General features: G+C 35.6%; 1 protein-coding gene across 3 annotated transcripts; it reads right to left on the bottom strand.

Annotated features, from left to right (window-relative positions):
* Window positions 1-2,808: 2,808 nt before the first annotated feature.
* On the bottom strand, window positions 2,809-25,349 carry FGF5 (fibroblast growth factor 5). 3 transcript variants are annotated; one of them, XM_033106296.1, is made up of 3 exons: window positions 24,747-25,349; window positions 16,369-16,472; window positions 2,809-3,820 (listed from the first exon to the last, which is right to left on the bottom strand). In XM_033106296.1, exons 1-3 carry the CDS (start codon window positions 25,099-25,101, stop codon window positions 3,473-3,475), a joined length of 807 nt encoding a protein of 268 aa, XP_032962187.1. In that variant the 5' UTR covers window positions 25,102-25,349; the 3' UTR covers window positions 2,809-3,472. The 3 variants fall into 3 exon arrangements, with proteins under 3 accessions (XP_032962187.1, XP_032962188.1, XP_032962189.1); XM_033106297.1 differs by lacking the exon at window positions 24,747-25,349 and adding an exon at window positions 24,416-24,726 and having other exon boundaries at window positions 3,040-3,820; XM_033106298.1 differs by lacking the exon at window positions 16,369-16,472 and having other exon boundaries at window positions 3,599-3,820.
* Between the last annotated feature and the right edge of the window lie 424 nt (window positions 25,350-25,773).

Here is a 25,773-nt window from a genome sequence, read left to right as displayed (position 1 = left end):
TCATTTATCTAAAAGTTTCTTTCAAAGTTTTTTCGAAGATCATTTGACTTAAAAATAGATTTCACATGATCAAAATTTAGATGTAGCAATGAAGTAGATCTTTAAAAAGATGTAGATTTCCTTTGACAACTTAGTTTTGCTTCCCACTGCAGCAATGTCTACAATACTGTTTTCTTTTTTTTAATTAACTATACAAGCAATTTTCTGCAACTATAAAAATGGTGCCAGAATTCAAGTGTAGTGCAGTATTTTCATTTTGTTACTGAAAACATGGAAAGTCATGGCTGTTCTTCTTTCCTTTGGAAGGGGGAAAAATGTAAGAAAAATTGTTTAGTTTTCTATTTCAAAATCAATTTTATAGAAAATGTACCTACCAGATTTATGGTGTTTCATTTTTAGTTACATGAAATAAAAACATCTAAGATGATATAATTATTAAATTTGGAAATAATTTTTGTGAGTATCATCTATTAACATTACATGATTTTAAACTGCTGTGCTTCTTTCTATAACTCAGCTAAAAGAACTATGGTAATTTATATACATCCACACCCTCAAATTAGTTTCTTTATAAGGAAGTAATGGTATATTTTGTTAAATAAATATCATTTTGTTAAATAAATACACATCTTATTGGAAACCTCTATTTACCTCTATTGATGTTCCAAATAAAGAATATTTTACATTAAATAATATAATTAAACTGAAACATCAGTCTGAGAGTATTTGTCGCCTGTCTCCTGGAAAAATTAGGTTCTTAAATTTTAATGTAAAATTAATTGACATTTTTAGCTGAACATAAGCACAATTTAACAACTTCATTCAAAGTTAAATGGGTCCAGTTATGTTAAAATCATCAAAAACTACATAAGCAAAAACCCTCTTAGAAAGTTCTAGGTATTAATAAGGAGTTATATTTATACACGTTTTCTGTACATGGTGAGTTCATTCAATTAATGTAGGTAACTTTATGCTTCAGTGAGCTTTAATTAAGTGCAATTGTGTATGGCCAGTAAACTAAAGATAAGTGTAATTTAAAGGTTTTGTTTTGTTTTAATTTTAGCTTGGCTTTAAATTTTGAAATTAATGAGTTCTGACTTGTATAATATATATTTGGTAGCTATCCTACTGTAACCTTCACATACTAATCAAATCAAACTAGGAATACAAGATAAGCTATTATTTTTTAGTTAACATAAAACTACCAGCAGCATTAGCCTAATACAATATATGCATTAATTAAGCTTGTTGTTAATCATCATTAATATCATCTTTTCTTTGCCCATTTAGGAGCACCTGTCTACTGTTCTCTTGCTTTACAACTTTAATTTTTCGTGCATACTAGGAACTTGATATACAGTGCACAATTCTTAACAATATATTACAATAAACTAGAGGATCACTTTTGTGCCTATAAGGTGATATGCCAGTTGGACAAGACAAATCTTTGCTTGCAAAATATTAGTTTCATTTAACCCAAGAGAATTTTAATATAAAATTTGAAACTTTACAAGTTTCAAATGCTACAAGCATTTCATTTTATATTTTAAAAAATCATACATTAAATGCAGAGAATGTTTAATCAAATTATTGGTTTTATAATAAAACACTATACTAGAGTAGATGCATGATGTTTTAATTGATGGCTGGATTTTGCTTGTCATTTTATATATATGGATGACAAGCAAAATATATATATATATGTGTGTAATATATATATATATATATACATATATATATTTCATAATATATATATATTACACACATATAAAATACGTGTATAGTTTGTTTCCATTAAAACAACCCAATCTGCTTCAGTGGTAGTAAGTCAATTTGGCAAGTTTCCACTTTGCATTTGTGCACCAAAATAAACTATACTTTTTGTAAAAAAGAAGTTTATCAGTAGTATCTAAAGGAAAAGAAAGATGCTTATATAGAAACCACAAACTTTCTGTGAACTCTTTTGCTCTTCCTATGAAAGACATACTTCTAAACATTAGCTATACCTTTTTTATTGCCACATTTCTGAAGATAAACACTTGTGTTTCACAGCATTCCATAAAAATGATTACCTAAGAAAATAAATAAATCATATAAATTTTCTTAAGTAAAATTTTCCGTGATTTATGCCCAACATTCAGTATTTGGCTGAATTAAATGCCATTTTCAACACATCAAATTCCCGAATTAAGTTTCCCATATCTCCTGGCCAGCTTTTTAAAAATATACATAAAAAACTTTCCTTATAAAAGGGCAGATCTGTTCGCTGGAATGGTTTCCATTAGGATAGGAAACTCAAAGGGTGTTCTACTGAGTAACAAGAATATTTTTGACAGTGAGACTCAACATGGATTAAGAGTTACACGATTCATCTCCGTCAGTTCTCCATGTTTATCCGGTAAGTGGGTTGTGCCCCGTGGATCTATCGAGTAGGGATAATAGAGGGTCATAGAAGAGGTATTTTAAGAACTCCAGTTTCATAGTATATGTTTCACAGACAGAATACAATGTTTTCATCCAGCTGTTCAAGAATGAGGGCGGGTGGCAGATAATAGCAGAAATGAAGGCAAGGCAGAATTAGCTCTCAAGAAATGCTGCAAACTTAGTGTACTTGTACCTCTAATCTTCTTCCTTATCTCCAACTTTTAATTCAATCAAAAGTCCTTATACTTTCTCCTTAGTTCTAACCCATTATAACCCAGCCACCAAAGGGGTAGGATTCCATATAAAGTCATGAATTTACACACACAAACACACACACACACACACACACACACACACACACAAATCCAAGCTGAGCCTTTGGTGTGTTGAAGAGAATTTAAACAGTTTAAGATGTAGAACCAAACTTACATTATCTGAGGTATGGTAAAAAATATATAATAAAAATAAAAAGTGCAATGAATAAGAAAAATGAAAAAGAAATCCACATGTTACAAATGGGCTATAAACACATTTATAATTCATAAACTGCATGAAAATGGTTGTGTCATATTAATTAAAATAATAAAAGTAAGAAAATATGCTCAATGCAGAGGTACTTTAACAACAACAACAAAAAAAACCAAAAAGTTAATAAAATATTTATCTGCATCAAAATATTCTTTAGAAACCAAAAATAAAAATGTATCATGTATGTTCTTTCAGGTTGATCTGTAAAAGTCAGAAAAATATATAGTCCATGCTGTTTAACTTTTTGAAAATAGAGTCCTAGTACCCACTAAGCATAAAGCAAAAAGGCTTTATGTCTTACTGAATGGAAGCAGTGTACTCCCAATATTAGTACAAAGAATTCCAGTTCAGTTCCTATCAGAAAACATTTTTGTTTCAGTCACACTGAAACAAATGACCTGACTTAACTACGGGGTAGTAGAGCTGAAGCTGTGTCCAAAAATTTTTCTTCAGAGCTGTGAAGACACCTATAGAAACTCCTGAGGAGAAAGTATGGTTTCTCACAAGGCCAAGATGAACGTTATCCAAAACGAAACTTCAGTCTGTATTTCACTGTGTTGGGACTTCTCCTGGGTGTAGAAAGTGGAACCTTTGGCTTGACAGGATTAGGTGGCTTTTTCTTCTCAGGAACAGTAACTGTAAAAGAAAGTTCTGGTTGCTCCGACTGCTTGAATCTCGGCAGGAAGTGGGTAGAGATGTGCTGGGGTTTAACCCGGGGGCTGCAGCCTCGTTTAGCTTTCCCTCTTTTATTCAGGGCCACATACCACTCCCGTCCTGTTTTTTCAGTTCTGTGTATTGCTGAGGCATAGGTATTATAGCTGTTTTCTTGAAATCTCTCCCTGAACTTGCAGTCATCTGTAAATTTGGCCTAGGGGAAGAAAAGAAATTTAAGCAGTAATAATATTATCAGCATGTAATAAAATGAGATCTTGTACTATAACGAAAAACCAATAATTCCTTCAACCCCTACCTTTCAACTACATTCTTTTATAAAGAAATATTTGCCTCTTTTAAAGTTGCTTTAAAATTACTATTTTTGTTTTTATATTCCTCTTTTATTCATCTTTGTAACACTTATTTCTGTTTACTATCTACTTAATGAAATAATATCAATGCATATAAAAATGACAACAGGAACTCCTTAATATATTTAAATTTGTTAGTATTTTTTAGTTACTTAAAAATTTGTAGATAAAAAATTAACTTTTAACATATTTTTTTACTTCATAAGCCATCAAGAAAATAAATAGAATGAGATTACTAAGAAATAATTGTATAAAAAACATAAATTCATGTTCAGAAAAATGGGGTCATATTATTCCTTTGAAAACAATGATACTTTCTCAGTGTTATCAGTGTGATTCATGGTGCTGAGAGAGGGGTAGCATATGGCCCTATTAATATTGCATGTGTTAGAGTTCTTTAGGAAAAAATATATCTTTACACAGTGATACAGGAGAGTATATTTGAAGAAAAAATTACTTTTTGGAGTCACTAGCAACACTTCAGCCAAATATCTAGCTATTTCTCTCTCTCTTTCTCCTTGAAATGCTCATGAAGAGTAGAAAAATCAGACAAGCAGACGTATGTTACGGTGCACCTTGATAAATGGAATGATGACAGAGGTATGCAGAGGGTACAATGATAGCACAGAGGAAGGGAATCTAAGAGGCTTAAGGTGACCAGCAAGGCAGGTGAGCTGAGAAAGGCTTTTCAGGGAGTGGAGTGAGAATAGTGTGTTCATAGGTCAGCATGACACTACTGTAACTCAGTGTGACGTACAGTTAGCATGCATGGGAGAAGAAACAAGGGGTGAAGTGACAAAGCAGGCCAGTACATGCTCTATAAGGGCCTAGTTGAAGAAATTGAAGAAATTGAAAGAATATGGTATGGGAGAAGAGCCTGAGCGTGGAGTCAGACAGACATTCCATCAAATACGAATACTGTCAGTTGAGGTCTTATCTTTAGGCTCCTTACAGCCACAGTTCTTACACATATAGGGCTATTACGAGGATAAAAATATTTTTCTAGGGAAAAGATCTGTACCTTTCATCAAACACAAGAGTCCATAACCCCCCAAGTATTAGAATTCCTATCCTAGACCAGACCACCTGGTTTCACAATTTCAGGAAGCACCATTTGTATAGAATTCCTGTGCTCAGAAATATCAAATGTTTTGATGCTTATATATAAAAACACTAAATACATATATTAACTTCTTACTTAACATCATCAATAGGTTCTTGACAATGTGAAATTAAGTAAAAGGATACATAATGAAATCAACTTTACCATAGGCTAATTGACATAAACAAGAGTTAAGTTCCTATGGCATATTTCTCATTACAAAAACATCACCATACTTCTAAATAAAGACCCAAAACACTTCTAATATTAAACATGGAAAGAAATGTGAGCTATACAGATATTTAAGATTAATAAAAACAAGTAAGAGACTACTTTTCCAGAATTCTTTTCGAGGGTGACTGGAACCCATCCTGGCAGCTAAGGGCACACGGCAGAACCCACCCTGGACAGGACGCCTTTCCATCTCAGGGCACAGTCACACATGCACTCAGATGGAGACAACGTAGACACACTAATTCACCTCACACGCACATCTTTGGTATGTGAGGGGAAACCGGAATCCCCAGAGAAAATCCATGCAGGCATGCGGAGAACATGCAAACTGCACAGACAGTGGGCCCGGCCGGGATACAGTAGTTTTTCCCTCTACATCGTCACAACAAAACGACATTGAACAAAATAACGTTATTTGAAGAGATGTGGTATATGATATATTTTCTATATCAGACCAAGAGGTTCTATACTGGAATTAAAAGTCCTTGCTTTTTCTAATAATGCCAAACTTTTCTTTGCAGTACAGATCACAACATTATAATCTGAAAGTCTAACACTGCAAGGCAATCCATGCAGATGTGTTGATGTGGCCACATGGAATTTTTGACTTGTGCCAAGTACTGACAATAGCAGAAGACAACCAATTTTAGAGCATTCACAACAGCACATTTACCTAATGTATGAGGCCTGACAAATAAATTCGCAAACTTGTTGCAACAAAGTTACTAACCTTTTCTGGTATCAGCGGGATTATTCATTCTGAATTTGTACCAACTGGACAAACAGTTATAACCAAGCTTACTATTTGGAAGCACTGAAAAGGCTGCGTGAAAAAATTAGATGACCTGAACGTTTCACCAACAATTCATGGTTTTTGCATCATGACAATGCACCAGCTCACACAGCACTGTCTGTGAGAAGAGTTTTTAGCCAGTAAACAAATAACTGCATTGGAACACCCTCCCTACTTACCTGATCTGACCCCCAATAACTTCTTTCTTTACCCAAAGATAAAGGGAACATTGAAAGGAAGACATTTTGATAACATTCAGGACATCAAGGGTAATCCAACAACAGCTCTGATGGCCATTCCAGAAAAAGGGTTCCAAAATTGTTTTGAAAGGTAAACTAGGCACTGGTGTCGGTGCATAGCTTCCCAAGGGGAGCACATCAAAGGTGACTGTAGTGATATTCAGCAATGAGGTGTATACCACTTTTTCTAGGATGAGTTCGCAAACTTAATTGTCCGATCTCATATGACAGTTTACCTAAGATATTTACATTGAAGTATAGGTCAATCAACAAAGCTCTTTATTTGGGGGCTAGGAAGCTATATATCTAAAACTTCCACAAGTCCACTGGTGGTTCCCCGGATTGATCTCTAGCAGGCTGGAAGCAGGTGTTTTAAAGAATCACCATCTATGGCTTTCTGTCATTTTGTTGTAACCTACCAGTCTGTCTGGGCCTATGCTGATATCACTTTAGAAGAGCACACATTTGTTGTTCCTATTTTATTATGATGATTATTAAAAAGACTTGTAAGTCAAATGAAGATTTGTCTATAGCTGCTTACCTTTAAAAGGACTGGGCTGTTCTTTCATTTAATTAGATAATCCCAATGTTTTATTTAAAAAAAAAAGTTATAGCCATCTGGAATGTTTTCTGCTACATAAAAGGATAAGCATTTTAAAAAGGTATGGGGGGGGTTTCATTTTAAAAAGTAGCAAGTATATTTACCCTGCTTCAGATTATTTTTCTTAAAATGCATTTGAAGAACATTTTTTAAATACATAATACATTATACCTTGACCTCACTTCTACCCCTGTTTCACAAAACTCCCTTTTCCTGAAATAGCAAAAGCAGTGATTGCTGTATTCAATTTTGACAGTTAGGTTTAAGTGTACTGCATTATCTAACCTATTTTGTTTTCCCTAACATTGTCAAAGAAAATAAAGAAAAAACATGTCATTTTTTTTTTATTGATGTGGTACACACACACACACACCACGGTGAATTAAACTTATAGCAATTCCACCTTAGGGTCTTCATATGATTGAGAGTTCACTGATTCCACCCGCTAAAATTATTCTGTCTAAAACGTTTCTCTTTTCCTCTTCAAAATTCATGTTCTAAAGTTCTGTCTTAAGATCAAAGATGGCTGTTCATGCTCAAGATTTTTCAGGGGTCACCTAACTGTCACAAGGGGTAGAGATGTTCAGAATCTGAGGACCCACATACTATTTGCAGTCCCTTAGTCATTCTAAATCCCACATTAAGACAGGAGTAAAGGCAGTCAGACTGTTTTGGCTTTCTTTAATTGACTTCTAATTTAATGTTTTGTCTGAAAAATTCCTCCAGCTACGATGGAATAGAACCATTTGAAACAAACATTTGAGTGAGTTTTTTCAGCAGGAGCTCTAGTTTCTTCTTGAGGGATCGACTGTTCCTGTCAGTATTCCTGGCCTTGTTCGGGCAAGATGGTGACCCTGAGCAGAGTATCTCCTAATAACATACATGAAGCATCTTTATAGCTGACTCACTAAGCAGCATAGGTCTTTGCTACAGGCATTTAAATATATATATATACACATTCACCATTATATAATTTTGGATAATAAATTTTCCAGGCTACTTTTAATTTTTAAAAACTCCTTTGAATTATACGTCCTTTAGCAAATCTATACTTTTAATAATAGAACTGTATTATTTCCCTAGAAAAACTGAAGTTGACATAAAGACAGTTTCTACAGTTAAGCTGTGAAATAGAGGTGAATCAAATTTCAAATAAGCTGCTGAAATCAGGACCGCAATCCCTCATTGCCCTATCACCATCAGCCACTACAACAAAACCAATCATTAAAAATGTTCATAAAGCACCGCTATGTTTCAAATTCCTTATTTCACAGATTTGTTCAACAGATGTTTATTGACTATATCACATGCCAGGCACTGTGCTAGTTGCCACTTTTACAATGAAAAACAATATAGACATGGTCCTACCCATGTTCTTTGTTGACTTAAATTATCTTTGTTTTTCTCTTTAATTTCTCCTGATCTTGCAAATGTAAAAACAAGTTATTTTCAATGGAACATTACTCAACCATAAAAAAAAGAATGAAATCTTGCCATTTGCGACAACATGGGTGGAGCTAGAGATTATTATGTTAAATGAAATAAGTTAAATGACAAAGACAAATACCGTATGATTTCACTTATATGCGGAGCCTAAGAAACAAAACAAATGAACAAATAAAACGAAACAGAAACAAACTCATAAATACAAAGAACTGTATTTATGTTGCCAGAGGAAAAGGGGGTGGGAGGTTGGGCAAGAAAAGGGTAAAGAGATTAAGAACTACAAACATTCAGTTATAGAATAAATCATGGGGATGTAACATACAGCATAGGAAATAGAGTCATCAATATGGTAATAACTATCTGTGGTGTTAAGGGGTCTGTCTCCTAGACTTATTGTGGAGATCACTTTGTAAGGTATATATATTGAATCACTATGTTGTACACCAGAAAACAATATAATATTGTATGCCAACTATAATTAAAAATAAGTTAAGAATAATTAGATTAGCAAAAAAAGTTACAATCAACAAGCCATAATTGCAAAATTAAAACAAAATGTTCAAATCAGCTAATTTCTACATAATTTAATATAGCCCCAATTGACAAAATAAATAAAGCTTAAAAAATTTAAACTATTTTTGCTAGAATATCCAAATTATTCAGAGGAGGGGAAACATGGTGGTATTAAGGAAAATAAGAACTTTTGGATTAGAAAAACACTTTAACTTGATTGTACTCATCTCTTCACACAGGAAGGACACACAAAAGATATTTAGATGAAAGGTCAAATTCAGTTCACAGAAGGTAAAACTTGGGTTAATTGGGATATCCCCCCAAAAGATGAATTCTGCTTAATTGAAATCTGAGGGTCAATTAAACCAAACAGAAAATTCTTTCTAAAATGATATTTTAAAACTTTCTAAACCCTCTTAGTTTCTTAGTAAATATCACGTTGTATGATAATCAAGGATCTTGTAATGAATGAGTTGAGGCTATGCAAACCCGTACCAGTTCTCATTATGTGCAACTACAGAAGTAAATATGCAGTCTATGAAAGTAATATAGAAAGAGGAGTGAATTTGAAATAACAACAGTATAAACCTTGGTATTTGCTGGGTATTTAATCAATTTTAAATCTTCCTTTCACTTTGTTTTCTTTGATTTGCCTCTTTCCCTTAACCCTTATGAAGTTAAGAAATAATTAACCAAATATAAATAATTAAAATGTTTTTATAGGCTGTAAGATTATTAAATAATTAAAATATTATTATACACTGTAATAAAAATAATTATAGACCAAACTGTGCTCTAAGCAAAGTTTCCTTGTGTACGCACCTCTACTTCTCTTTCCCCGGCATCCTTTAAGTGCTTCTTGGTTTTCATCCCCACTCCCAATAGTGGGGTTGCCCCCCGACGGGTGCCATTAGCCCAGGCTGTTTTGTATGCTTGTGCAGGATGTTCCCTGCACAAGGAACCCACCTTTGGTGGTGAGTGAAGGCTGAAAGCCAGACCCTGCTCCAAATGCTCCCAAGCAGAGTACCCCAGAACAGGGCAGCATGCACACAAAGGGGCTGCCCTTTACTCTTTCCTATAGCATAAGTCTCATAAGGGTCAACTGTAGACACATCATGCATCTCTAGAGCATGGCCTATTTCCTGGTGGGCCCTGGCCATCTCTCCATTCTATATCTCCGTTCCTCATACTGGGTAACCAAGGGACAATACAAGCTGGTTTCATAATAAACCAACCTGAGCTCATGTAGTGAAGGATACCAACCACAGGATTTCTACTCTGAATTTCATAAACTGACTTAGTTTACTGAGGGGGCCGGATCAAAATGCAGATTGCCCAGGCCCTGTCTCCGGAGATTGTGTTTTAATAAAGTCTGAGGTGAGACCCTGGATTGGCGTCGTTAACCAGCATGCCATGTGATTTTGATGCAGGTGAGATGAAGACTACACTTGGAGAAACGTAAGATAGGAGTTTTCTTTCTGATGGTCTTAATTACTCAATAAAGCAGGGCTATTGAGTGCTACAATGTGCCAGGTGTTTTATGTATATTATTTAGTTCTCACAATAATTCCATGACTATTAGGGTGTTATTATCTGATTTTCCAGTCAGAGAAGTAAAGAAAATGATTCATCTAAAGCCCCACATTTATCAAGTGCCAGGGTAGGCCTGTGACTTAAGTCTCAGATCTTCTGATCCCTAGATTCAGGCTCTTTCCATAACACCCAAGGGCATCTCCTAGGCTTTTATATAGTTCCACCTGCCCTGAAGTTGCTCCATGTTAAAACACTGATGAAAAACAAGTGCCACTCCTCAAACCATCAGAGAACATAATACCATCTCTTGCTTTAGGCTGAAATGGATCTCTGAAGCTACAAGTCACTTCATCACACCCAGATTTCCTCAACAAAATAAGCCCTCTAACCAGCTTTACATAGTGTGAAATTAAGGGAAAACTGGTATTTATTGTAAAGGCAGAATCCTGAACCCATTTTTGAGCCTGAATTACTACACGTTTGCTTTTACTATATAAATGGAAAGCTCTTAGAGGGCAAGGGGAGTTTCTATTCAAGTGCCTTTAGGTAGCTCACGGTCTGGAAGAGTGGAGTGCTTAGTAAGTTATTTTTTTAGTGATGATGATAACTATTGCTCAAGCTTCCATTTCCTTATAGTTAACACACCCAGCTTAAGGGGCTGCCTCCTCTCCTCACTCTGCCCCCAGCACAGGAAGTCCAGTCCAGAATCTCATTCCTGGCAAGCCAGCTGGCACCCTCTGAAACCAGGAAAGGAGGACGTTCTAGTCCTCGCTTAGGGCTGATCAAGCATACATTCCATGCCTGTTTCGTAAACTCTGCAATTAGCTTTCCTTCCAAACATGATCCCTTAAAACCCTGAGAAACAAAAATAATTCCACCGCATGCTTCTCTCTGGATCTTTAAAATAAGCTCAAGTTTCTTCGCAATAGGCAATGAGCTATCATCTGTACTTTATGAAAAGACTGAAGACTACACGATAATCACCTTTTCCGGGATTTTTTTTTTTTTAAGGAAAAAAACAAAATGAACAGTAGGGCTCTGAAAGAATTATGAGATTATGACTATAGGAAATCCTTGCCTCTTTAAGAGTTTGATCCTGGGAATTTTGCTTTCCAATTAGGTTCCTTGGGAAAAGGAGATAAGGGGCTACTGTATACACAAAAAGTTTAGACCTAAAGAAAAAAAGGTCAATGATGAATAGGATTTGGGGCTGTTCTAAATATCTGAGGGGTCACAGCTGCCTGACCCCCAAATCAGAAACTCTTCTAAGAGAGGAGATTGGGAATCATGAAACAGCTGCCTGAGAGCAAATTCAAGATCTTTTTTTAACATTAAATCCTGAATACTTTCCAGGCACTATTCGAAGTGTTTTATATGTATTATATCTCATTTTAAATGCTCAACTATCACAATAAATTATTACTTTAATTTTCCTACTTTTAGAGCTGATAAAACCAAGGAATAGAAAGATTAAGTATAATGACAAAGTTTAACTTAGGCAGAATGACACAGTCTAACCGTGCTCTTAACCACTACACTCAGGAAGGCTTTTCACTCTGACATCTGGACCCATCTCAGATAAATGCAGAAAGGCCCTCTATGGCACTTTCAATAAAGACAACAAACCTGAAGAGAGAGCAAGAACAGTGAGGAGAGATCAGGGACAGATGGGCAGGCAGAGCGAGAGAGACAAGAAGAGAAGAGTACTCAATTCTACAGGGGATCCCAGCTTGGGAATGAGTGAGAAAGGTCCCAGTGAGGGCTCTGACTAGCCCTCATGACTCGTAGCGAAACAATTACCTACTCCTACTCTGGATGATCCCCAAAGCACTTTGAGAAGACCATACACCTTCATCCTTGTAAAGAATGCTGAAAAAACCTGCATGGTACGAATGTGTTAGCATTGTGTATTTAGAGTACACTCCCGAGGTTTTAAGGAGAGCTGCACATCGATCAGTATGAGTGTGTAGATTCAATAAGTGAGTGCAGGGAGCAGTACAAACTGAGATGGTTGAGGTTCAAAGAAATTGTCTTCCCAAATTAACAAACTTAGCATGCAAAGGAAATCAACATAAATGTTGCCTAAGTCTAACCATTCTGGGCTGAATTTCTGTTTACCACCTTTGCGTCCACAGATGATGAAGCATTTTCTCAATGAAGACTTTCTGTGAACACAACAGACCTCTCTTCTGTTTTACAAAGTTCATCTTGAGAGGGGTTCCTGCACAAGTCATTATCACACTGAATAACCAACATTTGTAAAACTCTGTGACAAGTTCTGTGGTAGACACATCCCCTCCTTTCTAGATTTTTAAAATCAAGTATTGGAGATACAGAAGTAGATAGGGAAAAAGATCTAAAAAAGAGCTAGGAATAAGACAGGGAGAGAGATGGAGGAAGGGAAACAGCAAAAGATTCTAAGCATTCATTCTTTAAAATGTAATTTGAAAAATATCATTAAAACCTGCAATTATTAATTCTTATAAAATAATATGTGAAAACAATGCAATTAGTTCCAAACAAAACTATATCTTTTATTAAGCTAACTTTTACCTACCAAACATTATAGTGTTTAAAAAGAAAGATAATTTTAAAGGTTATAGTTCTGGTTAAATCACTTGTTAACTGCGTTAACTTACGAAAATACTTAACATTTCCAAGACTCTTTTTACCTAACTATATAATCAGGTAATGTGAGTGAGCTTTTAGAGAACTATGCAAATACAATATCTCTGTCTAGTAACTAATGTATAATATTCTGACTGTTACTATAAAAGCAAAGTTAAAAAATTTAGTTATCCATGAATATTTCTCAATACCATATGGGTTTACTTGCCGCAGAATTATATGAATACTTTATATTTTTAGTTCACATTTACTTTGTAAATAAAACCCTAAAGGTATTCTTTATTAATTTTGTCCCAGTTTTATTGAGATATAATTGGCATACAACATTGTGTAAATTTAAGATATATGTGATTTTACACACACAGCAGGTCCTCGAATAACGTTGTATCCTTCAACATCATTCTATTATAATGTTGATAAGAAAAAAATACGTATTCCTGTCCAGGGCCACCGCCCGTGTGCAGTTTGCACATTTTCACCCACGTCGGACTGGGTGTCCTCCAGGCACCCAGTTTCCCCACATCCCGAAGATGTGCACATGAGCTGAACTGATGTGTCTATATTGTTCCTGTCTGAGTGTGGATATGGGTGTGACTGTACCCTGTGATGGAAGGGTGGGCATCCTGTTCAAGGTAGGGTCCCGCCTGGTGCCCTAAGCTGCCAGAAGATCCCGCTGCCCTTGACGCTGAACTATAATAGAATAAGTTGGTTGGGAAGGAATTCGCTTGTTTATAGTAATCTGTCTTAAATGTCTGTATAGCTCACATTTCTTTCCATTTTAATATTAGAAGTGTTTGGGGTCTTTATTTAGAAGTATGGTGATGTTTTTGTAATGAGAAATATGCCACATGAATTCAACTCGTGCTGATATCAGTTAGCCTATGGTATGTCTATATACAATATATACATATAGTTCAAAATTATTGTAAATGAACTCTTTAAACGCCTCTGCACAATTATTAAAGAAAATCATGAATTTACACATTTAATCCTAAAAGTATAAGGGTTTTTAGCCTTTTGGTGATGCAATTTTGTAAAACAACTAAATCAAATACTGTAATTCTACTTAAAGTTACAAGAACAATTTTCCAACTTGTTTAAATAGAAGCTGATAACAGGAAAGAAACCATCTGGGCATAAAACTGATAATTGCTGGGATTAATACTATTTCTAAATTCAACATCCTTAAAAATAAATCACTTTATAATTTAATTAGGTTTCCATCTAGAAAAAAAGTGCTAATAAAAGCTCTGATAAAAGAAAGTAGGCTTAGACAATCCGTTTAAAAGGAATCCACATAATCATAGAACTTCATTTTTTATCTACAATAAAGCTCAAAGTCATCAGAATGACTTTTATATCAAAGAGCTTCAGTGAGTGACAAGAGCAAGACTTGCTTTGTACTGTTTAAAAGTCATTATTCCATGAAATAACTTTAGCCTGCCAAGATGAGAAAAAATAACAGATGCTGTTTTTGCATTATCTGCATTATTTCAGCCAGCCATCCTTAGACATTTGGGTCAAATTTCTGGAAATTTGTTACTTGCTTTTGACAGAGGAATCATGTATCCTAACCTCTCAGTTTGACCTTTATAATTGGCATCCATTTGTAATACTTCGCTTTCTGTGGCAATTAGCCTTAAACTGGCCCAAGTTTAGTCTAATTTTGTGCATGTACTGGGGCATGAATCTGATTATTTAAAAAAAAATTAAGATTTTTCACCCAAAACAAACAAACCAATAAAAATTTTTTTACATGCACTGCACATTATGATGCTTCAATTTTGAAGATGTTTCAATCTTTTTACAACTTTGAAGTTAACTGAGGAAAAGTCATTCAGTGCACATGTGTTTGATCATTGTTTTCTATACTGTATGTAGATTTTTCAAAATCAAATTTTTAATAAAATGGTATGTCCTACTTTCATAAAACAATGCAGAAATTTGCCCCTTAATATAATTAAAAAACAAACAGTAATTATTTTATGAATACCATATTATAGATTGCTAGAACATAATAAACCAGCCCAGAAATGAAATAGGTAAATCTTTTTATAATTCTTGCAATGGGTGATTAAAGAGGTTAACAAAGGTTTTCAATTTATATTAATAAACTGAGATTTTAGTAGTTTATTATATTTAGATTATCACATAATAAGTAATATTTTTTGAGCACTTATAATGTGCCAAATACTAATCTAAGACTTTTATGTGTATTATTTCATTTAATCCTCAAATAACTGTAAAAATAGCTGGAATTCTACTGTCTTCTCCAAGAGATATTAACAAACCAACTTTGGATGCTAGGGAAAGGAAAATTGAGTCTTACACATTTAACCAAGTGAAATTCTCATTGAATTTTTTAAAGGTCTGTAAAGTAGAAATCATAAATAGTTAATTCCAATAAGAATTAAAGGGAATAAGAATTAAAGGACTAGCACTGAAGAAGACTTGCTTTTTAAAATGATTAATGTGACAAAACTTAGTACACTACAGAAAAAGTATAAATCACTTTTAAGTGCTGTGCCTATGTACTAATACAAATTAACAGAATCTGTGAGTAGGAAAACTAAGCTAAACATATTATCTTTAAAATGTGTTATTGCTTCCGAAGCAATCAGCATTTTCAGAACAAAACATAGAAATCTATAATTTATATATTGATTACAAAATGTGTAAGTGGTCTGAAGAAATGTTTACAAGTGCAAAATTAGTGTTTTATAGTTTTAAGAACTGTTTTTGATGCCACAAAAATACAAGATGAGAATTCTGCAATGAACTGAATAAAATTTCGCTATGAAAGGTCAAAGTTTTCTTATTATTGGTTTCCTCCCTCCATACTTAGTAATATGAAAATATGTTGTATAACTTAGACCCATTTTTGACATCATAATAGCTTGTAAAGTTAAATACGAACCTGGGCAACTAAACACTCACACGCCATAAACATGCAAATTTAAATTGTTACATAATACATTATTTCCATACTATTTCTTCTCACTTGGACTATGTTTAAGAAATAAATAATGGCAATCACTTTGAGAATGTTATTTTCAAATACACATACTCTTAAAATTTTTTGTGGACTCTATCTTTCCAAGTAAATAAAATATTTACATGATTACTTACACTAACATACACAATTCTCTTGGTTAAATGTACATATAATTTTACAAAAACAAAAACCATTAAGTTCTCTGGTCAAATTTTCCTATCTACTAATTTAAAAAATTACTTAATTCCATTTTACAAATGTAAAATCTCCATAATGCTTTTAACAAATATAAAGTGGTTCTACTTACACTTGCATGGAGTTTTCCTTTTTTTGACATCGCTAAAAATTTGTTGCTGAAAACTCCTCGTATTCCTACAATCCCCTGAGACACAGCAAATATTTCCAAAATACCTAGGATGACAGAAATCCCAAAATAAAACACAGACTCCTCCATAAACCATTGTGAAGAACTGAATTGCTACATAAATTCTTTCCATTCTTTATTAGGATGATTTTTAAAAAAGCATTTAACATTTTTTATATTCATTATGTAAAAAAAAAGGCTAGCACTCAAGTGTTTATTTAAAATGATAGATTTCAAGATTCAAAAATGTAGTTCTGCTTCATTAGTAATTCTTTTTTTCTTACAAATGATGTCACTTTTAGTAAACAATGTATTGAGTTTGAAATAGAATCTTTTCAAATTCTAAAGGACCTGAAAGAACTTTTAAAAATATTTTTCAAAATAATTCTCATGCATTGCTTTTCTATCAGAGATAATACACTACTTTTAATATTAAAGCATATAAAATTTGTACTCAAGATTAGTATAAACTGAAAAGCCTTGAAAATAATACTTATTTACACAAAAGAAATCCCTCTTCTCAAATTATCATAATTATAAAAGTACAAATCAATGTATACCATATTTTGAGTAGCTCATTTAAAGATTACACATAACAAGATACTAAAAGCATTATAAATAATTTGGTATTATTGGCTCAATGAAATGTTTAATGGATTATGGTTTGAGACATCTTGCATTTTAAATGACTGTTCTGGAAAAAATTTAATGAGGTATTTTATTACATTATTGCTTATATTTGGTATTTCATAGTTAATATTATCAAGTCAAAGTCCCTCTGTCTCCTATAATTTGAAAGCCCACATCCGTAGGTCAAGAGAATCATGCACCACAATTCACAGAGTATTTTAAGAAATGACACTCCTAGTCTGTGTATAATTGGAATTTCTGCTGGTTTATCACAGAGTCATATACATTATATGAACATGAGAAAAGCATACTGCTTTTTGATAATTGCCTACATTAAATTAAAAAAAAAGAAAACATAATACAATTCACTAGAGCTAGTAAAAAGGGACCTGTCTTAGGAAGATAACAAAGATGGCAGATCAAGGGGAAAAAATTTCAACATTTTAATCTATAATATTTTGAGCATATATACTAATTAATATCTCAATAGGACTCTGCTGAATAGAAATTCACGTGATTTTCTTGAAATAACAATCTCCCACTGGAGTATTTGAAGTACATACAAAATTATTCAACTTACGAAAGTAGTATATTGTGGATACACATATATGATTTTTACCGTGTTTCCCTGAAAATAAGACCTAGCCGGACAATCAGCTCTGATGTATCTTTTAGAACAAAAATTAATATAAGACCTGGTCTTATTTTATTATAATGTAAGACCGGGTCTATTATAATACGATATGATATGATATAATATGGTATAATATGATATGATATGGTATGACATAATGTAATACCGGGTCTTATATTAATTTTTGCTCCAAAAGACGCATTAGAGCTGATTGTCCGGCGAGGTCTTATTTTCGGGGAAACGCAGTATAAATACATATGAGCACTTGTGCTTTATTGAGCACTTACTTGTGTTGCACAATGTGAGCTAATGTCTATAATTATATTAAATACTGACCTTTATTTATTCAATTTGATTTCTTAATATTTGATCAAAAGTTTATGGAAGAAAGGGGTAGCAGAACTATTAGTTTTGTTTAAGGTTTAAGTGTTCTTAGCCCAGAGTAAACAAAATACATCTCAAGAAAATTGCAGCTACCAATTAGTGGATGTTTCTTCAAAAGGAAAAAAAATAAGAAACTATTAGAAAAGAACTACTTTTGCTTTAGAAAGAAACTGCTGTCTCATAAATTCTTTTTTGCAAAACATTCAAAATACCATTTACAATAGATTTTGCTGTATAAATTATGACTGTGATGCACACCCAAAGATCTAGAAGCATTATCACGTTATCAAATAGTAACAAAACACACAGAATGCTTTGTAAAGTTAAACACACTACAGGATGTTAACAGGTTTAATAGTATTTAACAAATCATGACTAGAAATCTGATATAAAGTTATATTTCTATCAAAATTATAGAATGACATTGAAAACAGCATTAATGATTTTGTGTATTTGGGAGTCGGGCGATGTAATTGTGAATAATGTGTAAATGTGTTAAAAAAGCGAGATGGGGAGAACATGAGAAATTGTCCATGTGTGGATTGATAGCTGCAAAGGATACAATGTGGAATTCATAGAAAAGGAGAGTTTACTCATGGTAATTTTTACCAATTTACCAATTTTACCAATTTACTCAAATTTACCAAAATACCAATTTACTCATGGTACTACATTGTTAAGAGGTTTTTTTAATTCCATTTTCTGGAAAATTACCTGGTTTTGTGAAAAGAAAAAAAAATACATGGCAGCATAAAAGATAAAATTCTCATTAACTATATGTGTTTGTTGCTAACATCTAAGAGGTCAAAACAAAAAGTCTCTATAAATAGATGTTTAGTGAGAGTACTGCTTTGCCTATGTAAACTATTGTTGTCTGACAATTAACATTCTATTTTTGAGACCAATTTTCTTTTAACTTATTTACTAACACACGTTACATTCTGCGTGTATATATGAGTATGTTATATAAAATTTGCATTGTAATGAATTTTATATATGAGGAAGATGAAATAATGTATGTGAAAGTTATTTTATTACATACTGCATGGTTTCTTTTCTTGTAAGTTCCATTATAAAAATGACAGCTTGCCTGAGAATTAAAGGATTTTATCATTTTAAAAATATTATATTTACATGTAACACACATTAGAAACATGGTAATCTTTGGTGACCGTAACAAATGCCGTTTCTTAGGCATGGTAGAGGGGAAAAAAACTGATTGAAATGCTATTAAGGGGGAACAGGAAGTGAAACAGTAAAGACAACTCCTCTAAAAATATAATATTTAATTGAAAGCTTCAAAAATATACTTTTACATATATCATTCTGTTTAAAATCATGACAAATACAGAGGAAAAAGATGAGGATAAATGAAATATTTTTTTTTGCACATGTAACTTTGGTATGATTTTCTAAATCTCAATGTAATTATGGCATAATATTGTGAACACTGTTAAGATCAGAATTTCCAAAGTAATTTCAATGTCTTTTTTTTTTAAGAATATTGGAGCAGATTCTACAAGTCCCACAATTCAACTTTCTGCCCTCCCTAGAGATCACTATGCTTTTATATGCCAAATATCTGTAACTCACTAAAGATTCTGCGTAATATTTTAAACCCATGTATATTAAATCACACATATATAAATCCCAAGGGACATTTCTCTAAAACTGATTTTTTTTCAACCTCAGTAATTTCCTGACTCTTATTACCCTGCTTCCCTGAAAATAAGACCTAGCCAGACAATCAGTTCTAATGAGTCTTTTGGAGCAAAAATTAATATAAAACCCAATATTATATTATATGATGTTATATTATATTATATAAGACCCGGTCTTATATTATAGTTAAATAAGACCTGGCTTTATATATTATATTATATAAGACCGGGTCTTATAGTAAAATAAGACCAGTTCTTATATTAATTTTTGCTCCAAAAGACGCATTAGAGTTGATTGTCCAGCTAGGTCTTAATTTCAGGGAAACACGGTAGTAGGAGTCAATAATAATAAATTTGATGGGAATTTACAATTTACACTGTGGATGCCAAGAAGGCATACTTTGTGGAAGGCTAAATGTGTCTCACAGATCACAGGTAATCAATGAATGTTAAGCTAAACTGGATTGTTTTCTTTGACTTCACTACCTCTCCTTCCCTTTTCAGGGTACCCCATATACACAAGTCTACGGACACATGTTTTAGTACTCTCCTGCTATTAATATTTTCTCTCTCATCTGTTTGGGGAATGGGACAAGGGGAAAGGATCAGTATAAATTAATTGACATTAAAGTGCTAGTGACAATGTGTTATTTTTCCTAGGGTATTCACATTTAAGAGGATCAAAAGACCTATTGCCCTTTTCTTTTGATCCTCTTAAATGTGAATACCCTAGGAAAAATAACACATTGTCACTAGCACTTTAATGTCAATTAATTTATACCAAAAAAATTAAAATAAATAAAGAAAGAAAAGAAAAGGGCAGTGCTGAGAGAAGGAATTCTCTCTTAGTGGAATTTTGGGGTTGACATCTAGGTTGAAGGAGGCAAGCACTCGATGTCTTTCAGATTATACACACACTGTTTCATTCACTTATTTACCACATGGACATGCAATTCAAAGTAAATTAATTTCAGTAAGAAAATATATACCTAGATTTCTTAGTTACTTAGACCCTTCCAGATTTTTCTTTTAATACAACAGGACTCTACTAATGATGGCCGGTATAATTAGATAGACTTCTCCCTTTTCTCTTTCTGTAGTGAATAAGACACAGATAGTCAATATATTCAGAAGCTTTCAACCGCACATCTGAAAATCCTAAAAGAAAAATAATTTAAAACTGAAGGTTCTCTACTTGCGTCCATACAGCAACAGATAGGCTGCATTGTTACCAAATCTACCTTAAAATACCCAGTTCAGCAGTCTTCACTGATTAGACTAGTAACAAATTTTACACCTGAGTTCTTCCATACAGTAGATACAGATTCTGGTTTATCTAGTTTTGCGGGACTATATAAAGGTTGACCCTACATGACAGCAAAATTGATAGTGAACTAAGATTTTTAAAAATAGGTAAAATTGAGGATTCAGTTTAGTCAAAATATATGATAGGAATTTTCATATTTTGTGTGAACACTTTGGTTTTGTGTAGTCATAGCCTTAATCTTTTGCTCCCTAAATTGACAATTGCTTAACTGTCTATTCTTCAATGACCCAATGTAAATCAGCAGAAGCATTGTATTGAAACTAAACTTGAAAGCATAAAACTTAAAGCAACACCTTTGTTTCTATTCAATAGTTGGATTTCATTATCTATCTTGTTCATCTTTCTTCATCCTTCCCTAGGATTTCCCCATAGTAAGAGTTTATGTGAAATGAACTTGATTCTTTGTTCTGTCTTCAAAACGTGGGATAACTATTGTACAAGAGAAGTAAGAATATATTAAGTAATATATCTTAACTAAACAAATTATATTTCAAAAATCTATGGCCAGAGTGTACTTCTGATGGTGAAACTAGAAAATACTGTTTGCAAAAATGTTAATGTCAAGCGATAGTTGGGAAACATATATGTATATGCAAATTATATATATATTTGTCTGTTCTGGCAAATATTACAGAAAATTATTGAGTTTAAAAGAACACAATGGCAAAGTTTTGAGTTTTCTAAAGTAGCAAGCTGTGACAAAAAAAAATGTTTTTTTTTATCATTGCTCACTCAGACAGTAGAATTAGATGATGCGGTAAAACTCTGATGTACCCTTTATGGATCTCTATGATTCCAGCTCTCCATGTCTCTTGTGAGACTTAGACAAATGTTTTCTCATATACTCTCACTGAAAATCCATGACCAGAACCTAAGTTTATATATGTCTCAGGAAACCATCAAGTGCTATGCCTTCAAAGAGGTGTATGACCAACTATAATTAACTTGCTTCTGTTTTTCTTTCACAGGGCAGAGACTCATTTTAAATTTCCAAATTGTATATTATCCTACTAACTATGACATATTCCATGAATTTTTCACGGATCAATGGTAGCGAAATCTTATGAAATAGTATGAAACATTCCAGACATCACAAAGCAGAAAATCACCATGATTTGAACACTTACATTATGAGAAAAACCTATGGAAGGCAAAAACAAACAAACAGCAAACCCCCAATTAACCCAAAAGTGATCAAAATATCAAGTTGGTGAGGTACCTATACTATATTGGGTACACGAATAAATGAATGAATGAATGAATGAATGATCACAAGTGTGTGAAACATACAGACTAAACTCTGAAAGGCTATTGTAAACTGGAATGAATTAGGAAAGTGCTAGTGAAATTAAGGAAGTTCTTTTAGGCACTGTTTAGGAAACACTCCTGTTCTTTTGTAGATAGCCTTCAAAGCAGATTTTAAAATAAATTGTACCTTGGGAATAACATATTGGTCAATGTCTTCTTTAGCTGGGTTTATTGTTTGGTGAGCTGTTCTCACTTTTCTTCCTATGTTTTTCTACAACTGCCCTTTGGGTAAGGCCTAAGCTGCAAAAACTACTTGTCTATATGGTTTCTTCCAAGAAAAGAGGGTGAATATCTTGGAAACAAGTCTGGTTTTCAGAGATCACTAACACACCCAAACCCACCCCAGACACATTCTTTTACTCCCCTGGGATCCAAACTGCTGCTTGAGGCGTGCTAACTTTAGGTTTTCCCCCTTGGAACACAAAAGTTATCCTCTGTTGGTGCTGATTTTCTGAATAAGCTATAAAAAGACCAAAATAGAAAAGGTTTTCACATAAGAGAAAGGAGGAAAGATTTCCTAGAAGTGGACAATGAGCTCTGATGTCTGATGGAGTAAAGAGCTGGGTTGGACAAAATGAGGACAGACTGAAAATACAGAAATACACAAAAACCTTCCCTGCTCCTAAAAATCTCAGAAAATTCCTTCACCCTAACAGACCTTACCCTTTATCACCGAAGATGGTGAGTTGTTTGATAAGAATAAAATGAACCTTAATAACATAGAAACAGGCTCCTCTATGAAGCGTGTGGGTGGCCCTGGGACTCGCTGGGACGTATGTGGAAGGCCACCTCACCACGTGCCAGCCACACAGCCAGCTGGAGCTGCACAGCCCGAATGACTAGTCAGGGACAGGGCGCGGGCATGGACCCGCTCCTCTTCTGGCAGGAACCTCCAGATCTGTCTCACTCCGCCTCCTGATTCCCCAGGAGGAGGCTTGCCAGCCCGCCACCCTAAGGATGTGGACACCTCCAAGCCCGCCCCTCTGTGGCGCCGGCGATCCTCCGGAGCTTGGGTAGGACGCCCAATGGCCCGTGGGGTCCTTGGTTTGAGATGGAACAAGTTACCAGCTCCAGCTTCCTCGATCTTAAACAAGGAATTTATACACTCAGCAAATTAAGTGTGCAGTTTCTGTGGGCCACGCATTGCTCTAGGCAGAAGGAAAGCAATAGTTGTCAAAACAATGAAACTTACAGAGGGTGGAGATTGAAGTATATCTGGGAGCTACCAGGTTCACACTTGAGAACCGCGTGCCCAAGAGCAGTGCCGTCTGTTGACCAGGTTTCCGCTCTCCCTGGTATTTCAGAGGCCGGGGCTATGGTTCTATACGTCGGGCTAGTTCCCCTGGGGCAGCTGTCTGGCCCTACCGAGGTAAAGCCTCGCAGAGATCGACTCAGTCCCCCACACAACCCCAACCCCAAACCATCTCTCCCCTAAAGGCAGTGAGAGGAAGCTGTATAGCGTCAGTGACATTCTAGAAACGCAGACAGGGTGCAAGGGAACAGAAGATGAGAAAGGAGGGAAAGAGAGAGAGCTAAAGGGAAAACTCAGAGAATTTAAAACTTGGGCTTAAGAAACACCTACACAATTTCCACCTATACCGAATTGAACCTCTTCTGAATTTCTTCTAAAATAAAAAACTTTCCCCTAATTTTCCTGTGGGACCAAAGGCTGGCTATTCTTCCTAACGAGGTGTTGTCTGGGTCTCAAAATACTAAACGTTGCTAAATCCAACTACAGAGTTAACAATGCAAATGTCCATCACGTAGCCCTCTCCAAACGTGTCCAGTTTTAGAGATTACTGTCTTCTACCAGGCAGAGTATTTCTGGTCTCCCTTTAGGATACGTGCAAACATGTAAACACAATAGACATGCCTATTCATACATTATATATTATTTGGGGGTTTATGGTGACAGTTCAGGGGAGATAAGATTTTATTCTTCTAAAAAATAACTTTCAGCTATGGGCTGGAAAAAGAGATGCACTTTGATGCCTAATGAAAAATACTAGCTTAGTAAACAGAAGCAGAAAGTAAACAGAAACTAACCGAGAAAGATTTTTGTTTTTTCTCCAGGCACGGGCTGGAGGTCCTCTTTGAGACCAAGGTAAACTGGAAACAAGGTGCCTGTCTGTGCACCAGCCTCCGGATAGCCTACACTTCAGGAATCGCCATTCCTTAAACCCACGAGTGGGGTGCTCGTGTGCGCACCATATAGACGCATCTCCACCCAACGCGCCCGGCGATTTCGAGGGGTCAGATGGGTCCCAGCAGCCAAGGCTTCGAAAGGTGCGCTGATGGCCCAGGGAATAACCGGTTGTCCCTCCCGAGTCTACCGCCGCCGCTTAGGATGTGTTTTGCAGGAGAGCGAGCAACTTACTTAACATACTGGCTTCGTGGGAGCCATTGACTTTGCCATCCGGGTAGATCTGCAGATGGAAACCGATGCCCACTCTGCAGTAGAGGCTGCCAGTCCGGCGCCCCGAGGGTGTCCACTGGAAACTGCTCTGCTCCAAGCCGCTTCCTTGGCTGCCCAGAGAAGCCGCGGAGGGAGAGGAAGCAGAGGAAGAAGAGGAAGACGTGCTACTGCTGCTCTGGCGGCTGCTGGCGCCTCCCGGGTTCCTATCAGTGGCAACGGATCCCGGTTGCCCTTTGGGGGCGAGGCGCTTTTCCCCGTGAGCCCAGGCGCTGAGAATCAGGTGGCTAAGGAAGAGGAGGACGAAGGACAAGCTCATTCTTCCAGTAGCGGGGGTCCTAAGTACATCTTGTAGGGCTGGTTCTGGGCTCTGTAGCCCCGGTGCGGCTGCGTGCCTCTGGCGCTGCCCCCCTCGCCGCACTGGGTGGACATAGCCTCGGGGAAGAGAGAGGGAGAGGGGGAGAGAGAGAGGCCACCCGAACGGATCTCGGAGCTGGCACTGGGATATTTATAACGCCAGTGATCTCACTGCTCGGTGCACGCCTGAGAAGCTTCCCCTCACCCGCCGCTTTGTGTACTCTCTGGCGGGTGCCGGGAGGGAGAGAGCCTGGCGGTCCCGGGGGCGGGGGTGTGGAGGAGGGAGGGGATGAGAGAAGGGAGGGGGAGGAGAAGCCCGGAGGAAAGGAGCTGCACCCCGACCCCGGGCACGCGCACACCAGGGCCACGCACCCCAGCGGTTCCCACGCGCCACACAGCCACCCTCGGACTAGAGCCAACCCTGCGCGGAATTCAGCTTTGCGAGCGTTGAGTCCTCTCGGGGCAGCGAAGGAAATGGGGGGTTAAAACGTGGAGGTGAGTTCTCGTCCTCTCAACCTCTGCGCACGCCTGCGTCTCGGCGAAGCACTCTTGCCTACCCAGGACCCAATTTCCAGGTTCTCTTCCCTGTATCCAGCGGACCCCTTTCACAACTCTGGCCCTGGGAATCCCTAGG

Source organism: Rhinolophus ferrumequinum, chromosome 5, assembly GCF_004115265.2.
Source record: "Rhinolophus ferrumequinum isolate MPI-CBG mRhiFer1 chromosome 5, mRhiFer1_v1.p, whole genome shotgun sequence".
In the NCBI taxonomy this organism is placed as follows: Eukaryota; Metazoa; Chordata; class Mammalia; order Chiroptera; family Rhinolophidae; genus Rhinolophus; species Rhinolophus ferrumequinum.
Note: the sequence above shows the minus strand (reverse complement) of the source record. Positions and strands in the feature narration are given on the sequence as shown.

Excerpts from the sequence above, each read along its gene's own strand:
- FGF5 (XM_033106296.1), bottom strand. The coding sequence starts at position 25,101 with ATGAGCTTGTCCTTCGTCCTCCTCTTCCTTAGCCACCTGATTCTCAGC. Across the intron at positions 16,473-24,746 it reads CCACGAAGCCAGTATGTTAA|GTATTTTGGAAATATTTGCT; the intron begins GTAAGTTGCTCG and ends CTGTCATCCTAG. Across the intron at positions 3,821-16,368 it reads AAGGAAAACTCCATGCAAGT|GCCAAATTTACAGATGACTG; the intron begins GTAAGTAGAACC and ends TTCTTCCCCTAG.